The sequence below is a fragment of the Maylandia zebra genome, linkage group LG7, assembly GCF_041146795.1.
Source record: "Maylandia zebra isolate NMK-2024a linkage group LG7, Mzebra_GT3a, whole genome shotgun sequence".
Taxonomy (NCBI): Eukaryota; Metazoa; Chordata; class Actinopteri; order Cichliformes; family Cichlidae; genus Maylandia; species Maylandia zebra.
The window spans coordinates 54,604,782-54,617,916 of record NC_135173.1 but is presented as its reverse complement, the minus strand read 5'-3'; the positions used below and the strand labels follow the sequence as shown (position 1 = coordinate 54,617,916).

Genomic DNA, 13,135 nt, shown 5'->3' with positions numbered 1-13,135 from the left:
CCCACTGGTTGGTATCAATTATTTTTAACCCGGTGAGCAGAACGAGATGTTAAAATGTTTATGTATTTGAACTGTATATAAAGAATCTGCCAATAGATGGTGCAAGAGAACCGTTTGTCTGGATCTTTGTCTATACAGAGACAGAATTCATTGAAATATACATTGTACAATATCATGTAGCAATTTAAACAGTATAAGAAATAAATGCAAAGAAATGTGATATATGCTAAGTTTATATTTACATGTAGTGCAATTTAATGTTATTATTATAGCGCCAAAGGTGCTTTATATTATTAGGTAAAGAGCTTACAATAGCGTACAGTAAAATATAGAAAACCCTAAAAACCAAATTTTGCACTTTTTCATCAATAGTTTCTTTAAAATTGTGAGATGGACAGTGGATTTATGACTGGCATGCACAAATTGCACAAGCTCTTAGCTCTCTTGCCATATGTGCTCATGGAACCAGGTATAGCTGACGGTAAATTGTGATCAACAGCTCTAGCATATGCTTCAGTCATGTTCTCCAGTGTTACAGCAGTTACATATGGGCCCATCTGTGGCAGTGTCACAGCCTATCTGTGTCCACCCAGTCGCTCATCTTGAAGACGTTCAATTCGTGTTATTTAGAAAAGATAAACAGCAAACAAACATAAATAGCATAGAAGCCTTCACTGATTTATATGTTGAAATTTACCCTAGAAAGAATTTCAAGGCTTTAGACGCAAAGCTGGGAGCTCTCATGCAGAAAGTTAGACTGATGCAGGCTCATATCTGTTGAATAAACCAAAGAAAATTGAAGTTAAACAGCTACTCACTGCTCACTAAGCTCAATGATCAACTCCATATGTTTTCATGTAACCCATAAACAAACAGAAAACAAAAAGTAGTGCTTTTCTGTGTCATATTACATTCATCTGTTTCTTCATCTTCTGCCTGTAGTTTCATTAATACAAATATTTTTTTTTTCTAATTCTTTCATATTGATTTAGGCAGATTAAGGTTCTTTAAAGATCAGGCTGCATCTCTTTAGCTTGTATGTTCTGCTTCCTTTGCCAACCACCACTTTATATTACCTATGCTGTTTTGCACTGTGAAGCAAAAAGGAAAGTTTTAAGTTTATATGAACCACTTTAATTCAATCATACGCCCTTAAAATGAAAAAAACAGCCAACATGGAAGTACCAAAAGTTTAGTTCCACTAATTACCACTTCATGCTGTTTAGTAAAGTAAGTCAGTCCTCATTTCTATAGCTTATTTCTTTTACCCCCAGCCATTTGTCTGGTGTTAGTTGACAAGTTAGCGCTCCAACAAATCACTGAAGGCTTCACGTCAGCAGTCCCCAAACCAACGGGTTACATCACACAAATATATCTGCATATTTAGTGTGTAGTGTCCATCGAGCTCGTTCGGTAAAAGCTACAAAAAGTTAATGTTTGCTATGTGAAATCATTTGCTCTTCAACATTTAATAAATTGGAAGGTGTCAGAAGTACAAAGCTTTTTGCAGGTACTTACAGATTAACAACATCCTCAGAGCAGCTAAAAGGTGTAGGCTCTTACAATAAATAGCTCTGGGAACAAAATGGCACATAGGACTATATCTTTGTGATGAAAACCTCACAGAAAATTACACATAAACCTAATGGAAGTGTAAGGATAGAGATATTGCTGAAGGTAGCTGCGCTAATGGTTTTATCAAATTAGCGCAGCTCCAGAAGGTGACTTTAATCTGTTGAGAAGACAATCTGTTTTTTTTTTTTTTCCTTTACCCACAGGACACCGATTTAACAGATAGAGTGATCCACATTTATCATAGCTTTCACTAATCGCCTGTTGTATAAGGTAACTGCATTTAATATCATTGTGCTCACTGTAAAAAAATGTTCTGTCAACATCAGCGCCTTTAAAATGAAGTTGGATCATTTTGAAATTCTCGTCATTTGCGTGACACATTTTGTTTGGTTTTTTTTCTGCCTCATAAACTTTGAACGCTGTCAGAATGCTGACAGGTGGATTTTAAACATACCATATAAAAATATCTGCTGCCAACTTTCCCAGTATATAGAAAATGATTTCATTCATCTAACACCGCTGCTGTTTCAAGGAAAAATGTGATATTACTGCACACAGCAGCGTGAACAGTAACGATCTGAATGTAAACGTTAGTAGCACCTTTATTGTTTTTCCTTTGCTGATGGTGCAGTTCTCTGGTTCACAGAGTACAAATAGTAACTTTAAATTTGTGATCTCAGAAAGCTTAACTTGGTATTGTTTTAGCATTAACTTGTGCAAAAACATTTCAGCCATTAACAGCAATCCCACCCAGTGTAGCATATTGTTCTTAAATAACATAACAAATGAAAATGACAGACTGAAAATTTTTGAGACTCTAGACCAAATTGCTTTTGTTACTTGACCCCTTTTTAAGGAAAGCAGTGCAATCGGGAACTTTTTGTAGCTTTAGAAGAGACTTCCTCACCACTGAGCTGATCCACTCACCTTAAGTAAACTGCTCCAGTTTTTTCTTTCTTTCACTTTTGACGAGTGTTTGATCCTGCTGATAGTTTTCTTCTGTGTCAGTCTTGTTTTGAGTCATTACCGTTCTACAGGAGCAATGACCTTAGACAGGAATGAACTCTCCAACACTACCAGAATTTTTCATTCCTGAATGCCTTGATAATTTTCTAATACAGTGGGGCAAAAAAGTATTTAGTCAGCCACCGATTGTGCAAGTTCCCCCACCTAAAATGATGACAGAGGTCAGTAATTTGCACCAGAGGTACACTTCAACTGTGAGAGACAGAATGTGAAAAAAAAATCCATGAATCCACATGGTAGGATTTGTAAAGAATTTATTCGTAAATCAGGGTGGAAAATAAGTATTTGGTCAATAACAAAAATACAACTCAATACTTTGTAACATAACCTTTGTTGGCAATAACAGAGGTCAAACGTTTACTATAGGTCTTTACCAGGTTTGCACACACAGTGGCTGGTATTTTGGCCCATTCCTCCATGCAGATCTTCTCGAGAGCAGTGATGTTTTGGGGCTGTCGCCGAGCAACACGGACTTTCAACTCCCGCCACAGATTTTCTATGGGGTTGAGGTCTGGAGACTGGCTAGGCCACTCCAGGACTTTCAAATGCTTCTTATGGAGCCACTCCTTTGTTGCCCGGGCGGTGTGTTTTGGATCATTGTCATGTTGGAAGACCCAGCCTCATTTCATCTTCAAAGTTCTCACTGATGGAAGGAGGTTTTGGCTCAAAATCTCACGATACATGGCCCCATTCATTCTGTCCTTAACACGGATCAGTCGTCCTGTCCCCTTGGCAGAAAAACAGCCCCATAGCATGATGTTTCCACCCCCATGCTTCACAGTAGGTATGGTGTTCTTGGGATGCAACTCAGTATTCTTCCTCCTCCAAACACGACGAGTTGAGTTTATACCAAAAAGTTCTACTTTGGTTTCATCTGACCACATGACATTCTCCCAATCCTCTGCTGTATCATCCATGTGCTCTCTGGCAAACTTCAGACGGGCCTGGACATGCACTGGCTTCAGCAGCGGAACACGTCTGGCACTGCGGGATTTGATTCCCTGCCGTTGTAGTGTGTTACTGATGGTGACCTTTGTTACTTTGGTCCCAGCTCTCTGCAGGTCATTCACCAGGTCCCCCCGTGTGGTTCTGGGATCTTTGCTCACCGTTCTCATGATCATTTTGACCCCACGGGATGGGATCTTGCGTGGAGCCCCAGATCGAGGGAGATTATCAGTGGTCTTGTATGTCTTCCATTTTCTGATGATTGCTCCCACAGTTGATTTTTTCACACCAAGCTGCTTGCCTATTGTAGATTCACTCTTCCCAGTCTGGTGCAGGTCTACAATACTTTTCCTGGTGTCCTTCGAAAGCTCTTTGGTCTTGGCCATGGCGGAGTTTGGAGTCTGACTGTTTGAGGCTGTGGACAGGTGTCTTTTATACAGATGATGAGTTCAAACAGGTGCCATTCATACAGGTAACGAGTGGGGGACAGAAAAGCTTCTTACAGAAGACGTTACAGGTCTGTGAGAGCCAGAGATTTTCCTTGTTTGAGGTGACCAAATACTTATTTTCCACCCTAATTTACGAATAAATTCTTTACAAATCCTACCATGTGGATTCATGGATTTTTTTTTCACATTCTGTCTCTCACAGTTGAAGTGTACCTCTGGTGCAAATTACTGACCTCTGTCATCATTTTAAGTGGGGGAACTTGCACAATCGGTGGCTGACTAAATACTTTTTTGCCCCACTGTATAATTGTGCTTTTCAGCAATTCAAGGCACACAATGCAACCCCAGTACACCATTAAATGTTTCCTTTTGCAGCTTTATTAAAATGATCTAAATTTAAAGTAGGTATGACTAAAACTAGACTAAAATGAAAATATAGTTTTTATTGAACTTAATAAGAGGACATTCTGCAAGAAGCATTGTGACTTGACAACATGCATTTTAGCAAACTTTAGTTATTCTTACCATTATCTGTCCATAAGCTGCAAACAGCAGCTTATGGACGCCCTTGAACACCTCGACGTGGACTCCAATGAGCCAGTGGACAAGGCTTGGGAGAACATCGCCAGTCAAATACGTGACGCAGCAGGCAACACCCTTGGGGCGACGAAGCCAGGGAAGCACTTCATCGACAAGCAAGTATGGTGGTGGAATGATAGCGTGAAGCAAACCATCAAGGAAAAGAAGTCGGCACTCAAAGTGTGGCTTCAATCCCGCAGCGATGACGACTACCAGCAATACAGGGCCCTACGATCGGCCGCAAAGAAGGCGGTAGCAGCGGCAAAGGCATCGCACTATGACCAACTGTATGAAGAGTTGGACACGCCCGGAGGAGTGAACAAAATCTACCGCCTTGCCAGCAGCCGCCATCGAGCAACACAGGATATTGGCCAGGTCAAACACATCAAGGATGCCAACCATCAAACCCTCCGCGACCCGTCCGCCATCCTCAATCGCTGGAGCGTGTATTTCTCCGATATCTGCAACGTGGAGTTCCCTCACCAGCCAATCCACAGTGCCCCGCCCGTCCCAGGACCTGTCCCGCCAATCACCATCAAGGAAGTGGAAACAGCCGTTAAAAATATGAAGAATGGTAAAGCGACCGGACCAGACGACATACCAGCCGAAGTCTGGAAGCTGCTCGGGCGCCAAGGCGCCTTAGTCCTCGCCAGCCTGTTCAATAGCATCATCAGAGACGGGACCGTCCCAGCAGCCTGGTCAACCAGCATAACGGTGCCCATCTGGAAAGGGAAAGGCGATGTGGCTGAATGCTCCAACTACCGCCCGATCCAACTCCTAAGCCATACCATGAAGGTTTTCGAACGGATCATCGACGCCAGGATGCGAGAAATCGTCAACTTAACGCCCAACCAATGTGGCTTCATCAGGGGGCGTGGCACGACGGACGCCATCCATGCTGCCCGCCTGCTTTTGGAGAAGCACCGAGAGAAGTCCAAGACCATCCACATGGCCTTCCTCGACTTGGAAAAGGCGTTTGACCGTGTCCCACACGACCTCATCTGGCACTCCCTGCGATCACATGGAGTTCCTGAAGCCTACGTCAACTGGACAAAGCTCCTCTACCGACAAGTCACCAGCGTGGTCAGAAGCCCAGTGGGAACATCGCCGCCCTTTAACATCAATGTGGGCGTCCACCAAGGCTCGGCACTCTCCCCGCTGCTCTTCATCCTTTGCATGGACACTGCGACGGCGGATCTCCAGTCACCCCATCCCTGGACACTTCTCTACGCCGACGATGTCTTCCTGGCCGATGAATCGCGAATAGAACTGCAATACCAAACGCAGCAGTGGAAGACTCGCCTAGCTGACTTCGGCCACCAACAAGACCGAATACTTAGAGGCTGGCCCCCAGACCGACGGCACGATCAGTGTCGATGGAGAAGATCTGGCGAAAGTACCTCATTTCAAATACCTCGGATCGATGATCAGCAATGACGGCGATATCCTACTAGATGTACGAGCCAGGATCAACGCAGTGTGGATGAAATGGCGCCAAGTCACCGGCGTCCTGTGTGACCGAAGAATGCCCAATCGCCTCAAGTCAAAGATCTACAAGAGTGTAGTGCGCCCCGTCGCCCTCTATGGATCCGAGTGCTGGCCAGCCACCGCAAAGCACGAACAAGCCCTTCACACGATGGAAATGTGGATGCTGCGATGGTGCCTAGGCCTAACACGATGGGACCACGTCATGAACACCGACGTTAGAAAGAGGATGGGAATCGCGCCAATCACAGATAAGATGCAAGAAGCGAGGCTGCGGTGGTACGGACATGTGGTACGGAGCGATGAGAACTCAGTGGTGAGAACAGCACTGCGGCTCAGCCCCCAAGGACGTCGACCTAGAGGCAGACCAAAGCGGAGATGGATGGACCGAATCAAGGACGACGTGAAGAAGATCGAAGCCGATCTGACCGACGCCCTTGACCGACCCAAGTGGAGACGACTTTGCAGAAAAGCGGACCCTGCAACCGAGCGGGAAAAACGCTAGGAGGAAGAAGTTATTCTTACCATTAAATAGAACATCTGAAGTACAGTATAATATTATAAGAATTGCACATATCCTTCACAAACCTGAATAATAGTAATTATTATATAATGATTTAACTTGAAAGACCTTTTCCAAGGTCCACTTGTTATTGAACACTGCAATTTAGTATACCTGTGGTATTCATCAACCTGCTGGCTCTTCACCTGTGGTCTAAAAAGATGACTCACTGGCTTTTTATTAGACTTTTCAAGGTAAGACTTTATCTGTTAATCTAGTCATGTGTGCCTGGCTGTAAAGCAGGTATTTATTTGCATCTGTCATTTCAAATTCCACATATACAATATTTGTGGTATGAGAAACTTGTTAAAAAAAAGGTTAAGCTTAAGTCTGCCAGCTGGTGCATATGTGCAGTTGGTGGATTCTAATGTAAAGTATCTTTGGACAAATCCTGGTCACAAAAATTAGCAGGTAAACAATTGTAGGGACCCACGCAGTTACATTTGATCATATAACTGGTCTTTGATTTATTATAAATGTTACTAGGGACACATATCATATCACAACATCACTGCAAAACAAGCACCAAAACCTGCTCAGGAAACCACCCACTCTCTTAGCCTCTATAGAGTATTGAATTCATATGTAAAATGTGAATTTTGATATTAAATTGCAGCAACATTGCGTGTGCACAAAAGGAATTCAAGGAAACTCCAAACTGTAAACAGGGTCTATAAAATCAAGGCAAATCAGAGGACCAGTCAGGGTTCCAGACAATGTCACCTGCAGTGTTAAAGATTTTCCATTAATCCCTTACTCACAGTAGTTCTTATTGGCAGAAGAAGAAATACAATAGTTATTCAGCCACTTCCACATAATGCTCATTCAAGCCATTATACTCTTACTGTTTATTGACTGGTATGGAGTTCATTATTATTTACTGCCTAGCGGTTGGAATGAAATTCATGTAAGGTAAATGTGTAGGTGGCACCTTATGATTTTTGCCATTACCAAAATGAAAGCAGAGATGAACAGTCTTAGTCTGTCCTTTCCGTCTCTCACTTATTTTAAGATCCCTACCATAAACATTATCTATATGGAGAGAAAGCAGAAAGTAGCTAATTGTTGTGGCGATGTTATTTTCTTCTTCTTTATTGAATCATTTTTGAACCCTTTTTTAAATAAGACGCAACAGTGGATGATATAAATAATATATTGAGTTTAAACTTATGAAGCCATTAAAATATACTGAAAGATAAATATTTTATAACAAGGGGCAACACTGTAAACCAGCAAGCAACAAGCTGATCTAAATTATAGTGACATGAGTGTGCCTGTGCAGTATAACATATTTTACAAACTGGCAGGTATAATCCAAAATGAAAACAAAAATCAGTTTTATTTATATCGTATGTTTGAATGCATTTGTTTCATTCTTTCTTTCTTTCTTTATAATGAAAACACTAAACACGTTTGGTTATATGTAAGTTCCACTTTCAGACTCTAACAATATGCAGAGCAATATTTCGCATTTCATTACATTCACTTTGAGGTTATATAGGAACATAAGCTCAGCATTCATCAAAAAAAGGATTAGACAGACAAGCCTGCCCATGATGAGTTATGTTTTACACACAGCATATCAATGATGTATTTTCCCAGTTTAACCACTGAAAGCAGTTTTATAACCATTACACCTACAAAACACCATTTATCCTTAAAGAACACATTTTTTACATTACGGATGTTATGCACACCAATCAGACAGTGTGCACAGTTACCAGCATACACAGAAGAGACCATAAATAACATGTGTCAAATATGTGCAAATCATTTTTTTAAATATTTGTATAAAGTGTATAGAGTTAGAATGTGAACAAAAACAGAATTGAAGATGCTGCACTTGTACTTCTTTATTAAACTGTAAAACTACAATTTTAAAACTACAATTTTCTGCTGAAATGGGAGCTCTTTGGGGAACTTCTTATGAAAGACGTCTTTGTTTTTTCAGCTAAAAATGCCATGTCTGCCCATGACCCAACATCTGAGAAATATTTGCACAGCACCTGAAGACAGTTTCTTATGCTAGTAGTGTACTGCCATCCAGATGTGATCAAACTATATCCATACCAAATGTTCATGAGGCAAAAAATCTGTGTTAACAATAGCACGAAACAATAGCACGGCCTGCTGTTACTCACTATTGACTGATTTCTTTGTGTGCCTCTGCTGTGAAGGCGCACCATTTGTTTTCCTTTTGTACTTCTGGCAAAGTAACTGTGGGAGCATTTTGCTACAGTGCCTGCTGTAACCATGGCAATTGTAAGGATAGCAGCATTAATTATGGAGACCAATTAAGATTTTTTCAGTCTTTTTTTTCAATTCATGAATAATATGGGGGATCTATTACAATCTTAGATTCTCATTTCAAGCAAGGTTTGAAATAATGATTTCTGCATATGTATAAAGGAATCCCTGAGAACCAAAGGCTTGGGTCTCATATACCTCTAAACACTCAGCTGCAGTTACTTTCTTTTAAACTCTTGAATCTTTTTAATGTCACAAAGATGTTCTTTAATATAATTATAATAAGCCTCACTTATCCATTTTTCAACTCTTTTGTTTTCAAGTGGCAGCCACTTAGAAAAAAGCTGGTTTAAGGAGATAAAAAAGATTATTCTCTCGCCATTTAACTTCAGCCTATCTTTGTACATGAACAAAGAGGCCAAACCAAGGCCAAGTAAAGGATAAATAAGGATTAATACTCTCTATTCTAAGGATGATTCATGCTCTCCCACCCTCATCTATGGCCAATAACCAAAATAATGAGATTGAAGCAGATATTAGCTTTCAAGTCGCAGTTTTTAGCTTTCCCAGACAAAATGCTGAGCTCTCCTTTAGAGACATGTTGAGGACCTTGGTCATTTGGGAGGGACTCAGAGTAGAGCTGGTACTCCTCCACATTGGAAATAGTCAGCTGAGGTGGTCATGGCAGCTGACTAGGATGCCTCCTGGACAACTGTCCAACTGGGAGAAGCTCCCATGGTAGACCCAGAACCCAGTGGACAGAATATGTCTCTCAGCTGACTTGAGAAAGCCTCAGTGCCCCAGCCCAGGAGGTGGCTGAGGAAATGAACATTTGAGTATCTCTGCTTAGACTGCTACCCCTGCATCCCAGACTATGGATGGATAGATGGATGGACTCTCTACTGCAGTTGTCCGAGAACAAAAATAATGAGCAGGAAGCAGGAATCATAGGTGCTCTTGAGATGTTGTAGAGACGTTTCCAAGTCTTGAGTCATTTTAAAGTCTCTGCTTATATCATACTTTGCCATATACACCCACCATAAAACCATAGACACCATAACACCATAAGACATATCTAGATTTACAAGGAATTAAAGTAGTCTAAATTCATCTAGAACAAGTTAAAGAAACCTCTTTGTTTGTGAAACGGGGCAGTCACTGCACATTGTCAAAGTCTGCCTAAATCTTGGACACCCTTTTCAGGTCCTCCGTGATCACGTCTTGTTCTTTGATGTCATTTTTACCAGACAAGCACTCTTCCTCCTGACTTGAGCTCTTCTTATTTTCCACTAACCCCGATCCAACTCCAGAGCCTGATCTGCTGGGGGCGACAGGTCGTAGGGGGACCACAGCATTTCCTCTGATCCGATGGGAGTAAGTCCTCTGGCGCAGAATGTCAGCAGAGCACAGCTGGAATTTGAATGCTGCCTGGAAGCCTCTGCGGAAGTTCTCATTGAAGAATCCGTAGATGATGGGGTTGATGCTGCTGTTTGAGAAAGCCAGCCAATGAGCTAAGGGATACATGTAAATATTAATGACACGATATTGATGCTGTGTCAGGCTGATGTAGTCGCTTAGCATCATCAGGGTCCACAGAGGCAGCCAGGATACGATGAAGAGCAGAGCCACAACGAGCAGCATCATAATGACTCGCTTCTTCTTCCTTGTGATTGTCTGACGACCTTCCATGCTTGACTTGTTTTTGCCACTGCCTTCTAGAGACTCACTCCCACTGCCCCTAACAGGTGAGATAGTGGTCTTGAAGAGCATGTAACCAATGCGAGCGTACATGATTACAATGAGGCTAAGAGGAGCAAGGTAGATGTTAGCAAAGAGGACAGTAGTGTAGATTTTCCGCATTTCCTGATTGGGCCAATTTTCGCGACACCAGTAGAAGGGACGGGTGTCGTTGTTGCTGCCGAGGACTATTCGCACCCTCTGCTCTTTTGTGACCTGGAGCATGATGCCTGAAGGACACATTATAGCCACAGCCAGGACCCAAATGATGACAATTATTAGTTTGGAGGTGGCAATGGTCAGCTTCTGCTTGAAAGGGTAAACAATGCAGCGGAACCTGATAGAAAAGGGGATTAAAGAAGATGTATAAAGGAAGTAAATCTTTCAGAGTAAAACAGACAAGTGAACAGTAATCAGAAATTACAGAAATGACAGCTCTTACCTGTCAATAGCTATTGCCACCAGCGTAAACACAGATGCTGACACAGATATGCCTTGAACCATCCCACTTAGCTTACAAACTACCCGACCAAATGGCCAGCCTGCCCAAAAGAAGACAAAAGAAGATAAAATCATTGATTTATTTCATTTGATTATTCATTTGATTATTTGAACCGTCATTCACACAATGACAATGTCTTGTTTTGTTTTGTTTTTTTTTACCTTATAGCAGTTTTTATTATGATTAAATTGCCTTTATTGGTCTTCTTACTGATAAAATTAACAACTTTATTGACCTTTCTCTATTTTAGCATTAAAAAAAAAAGGTCACAAGTAAAAACATCCTGTAATGTGCTCCAATAACACTCTAGGGTAAAATTTTGAATTTCCATGTGTTTAAGTGCCTTAAAAATAGGGAAAGAGAGAACATGTCACCTGTTATGACGTTGTCCACCAGTGTGGTCGGCATGCAGAAGATGCCGACAAGCAGGTCACTGATGGCGAGGTTGAGAATAAACAGGTTGGTGACCGTGCGCATGTTTTTGCTGCGCAGCACAATGAAACACACCACCCCGTTGCCCACCATGCACACCAGGAAGATAAGCAGATAGGACACAGTGAAGACTGCAGCCACTGAGGGCTTGTGGAGGTAGAAATCAACATAAGTGATGTTTTGGAAGGTCAAAGGATTTTTGTGCACTCCTGAGGAGTTGGAGATGGAGTTCAGGCCCTCCCATGAGGTCGTGTTTAGAAAATTCAGGGTCATGGTGATATCTGGATGTAAGAGAGAGAGGAATAGAGTCAGGCAGTACTGTAATCTGTTAAGGGATTGGCCATTTCCAACAGCTTTTCTAAACAAAGTCAACTAATCATGAGCCAGATCAACATGGTCCTCCCGATGGGAAGGCAATCCTGATTACCAGGAGAAGAAATCAACTGGTAATAACATAGACCAATAGAACCTCACCGGTAATCAATAAACCAATTCTTGGGTCAGTACAAGTAGCTTGATTCAGTGGATGCTCACACTGACTGATTAAAAGTCATCTGTTCTGGGAGCAGTGGGAATCACTACCTGCTGGCCTGTGGATTGTTAGCGCAGTTACTGTAAGACAGCAGTCTGGGAAGGTTACCTTTATTCTGATCTTTTTTTAAAATTCTCCAAAGCTATGCTCATATTTCTCCCAAGACTTCGATGTTGAACTCAGTTACTCAGCTATTTTTAATAAACTGTTAATTCAAACTGTGTCCTTGTGTCATGGATTAAAAATCTAATGCATAGGTGTTTTAACCTCCTGAGGCCCCCTGAGGCCACCCTCTTATTGGAGCATCACATTTTGGCTTTTCCGCTTTTCCGTATTTTCTATTTTGAAAAAACACTGTTTAAAGGTGATACTTACTTTTCAGACTTGTATTCCAAGCAAGAGCTTGCATCTCAGGAGATTAATCGAACACATCATTACACATTGTAGTTTTTTTTTTCTTTTAATTTTTATAGAATCAGGTCAAGGCCCTGTCATCCAGACTATTTAAACAAAGATGAAGTAAGCACTGTTATTTTTTCTAATAGAGAACAAGACATCGTTATGTTTAGATAAAGATAAATATCTATCACAATAAAAGCTCAGAAGCTGTTAAAAGTAGCTTGTTTGTGCTCATGTACATATTTAAAATGCAAAAATTTATTTTACACATTTTTTTTTAGTTTTTTATATTATATTATATTAAATTAGTTTATGCAGATCCATAATTGAACTACAACTCTGTCCCTGATAAATAAGCCAGAAGTGATAAAAACTAATATTCTGGGAAAGACTTACTTTTCTAAAAGCCTACCAAATCACTTTGGTAGACCCTTGCATTCTTACCTTAAACAGCTGATTTTTTTACTCCCCTTTTTCTGCTGCTACAAGTGGTTAAAATCCATTTGACAGAAATTTCACTCAGAGCAACAAGCTGCACACTGAGACCCCTTGCATCCCCTCAGCCTGCACTTATAAATGACACAGACAAGATTCGCTTGGGAGGGATAGATTGGGTGTTGCAGGGGCTGGGAGCAATACATGTCCCTGGGCGTTGTGTGAACTCA

The 13,135-nt window shown here is 41.4% G+C and overlaps 1 protein-coding gene across 1 annotated transcript; it reads right to left on the bottom strand.

Annotated features, from left to right (window-relative positions):
- Positions 1–9,726: 9,726 nt before the first annotated feature.
- Positions 9,727–12,995, bottom strand: LOC101481738 (neuropeptide FF receptor 2). The gene is made up of 4 exons (XM_004549957.2): positions 12,915–12,995; positions 11,482–11,820; positions 11,048–11,147; positions 9,727–10,942 (listed from the first exon to the last, which is right to left on the bottom strand). The coding sequence occupies exons 2-4, from the start codon at positions 11,810–11,812 to the stop codon at positions 10,048–10,050; spliced, it is 1,326 nt and encodes a 441-aa protein (XP_004550014.1). The 5' UTR covers positions 11,813–11,820; positions 12,915–12,995; the 3' UTR covers positions 9,727–10,047.
- Positions 12,996–13,135: the final 140 nt, after the last annotated feature.

Excerpts from the sequence above, each read along its gene's own strand:
- LOC101481738 (XM_004549957.2), bottom strand. The coding sequence starts at position 11,812 with ATGACCCTGAATTTTCTAAACACGACCTCATGGGAGGGCCTGAACTCC. Across the intron at positions 11,148-11,481 it reads GGTGGACAACGTCATAACAG|GCTGGCCATTTGGTCGGGTA; the intron begins GTGACATGTTCT and ends TCTTTTGGGCAG. Across the intron at positions 10,943-11,047 it reads GTGGCAATAGCTATTGACAG|GTTCCGCTGCATTGTTTACC; the intron begins GTAAGAGCTGTC and ends CTTTTCTATCAG.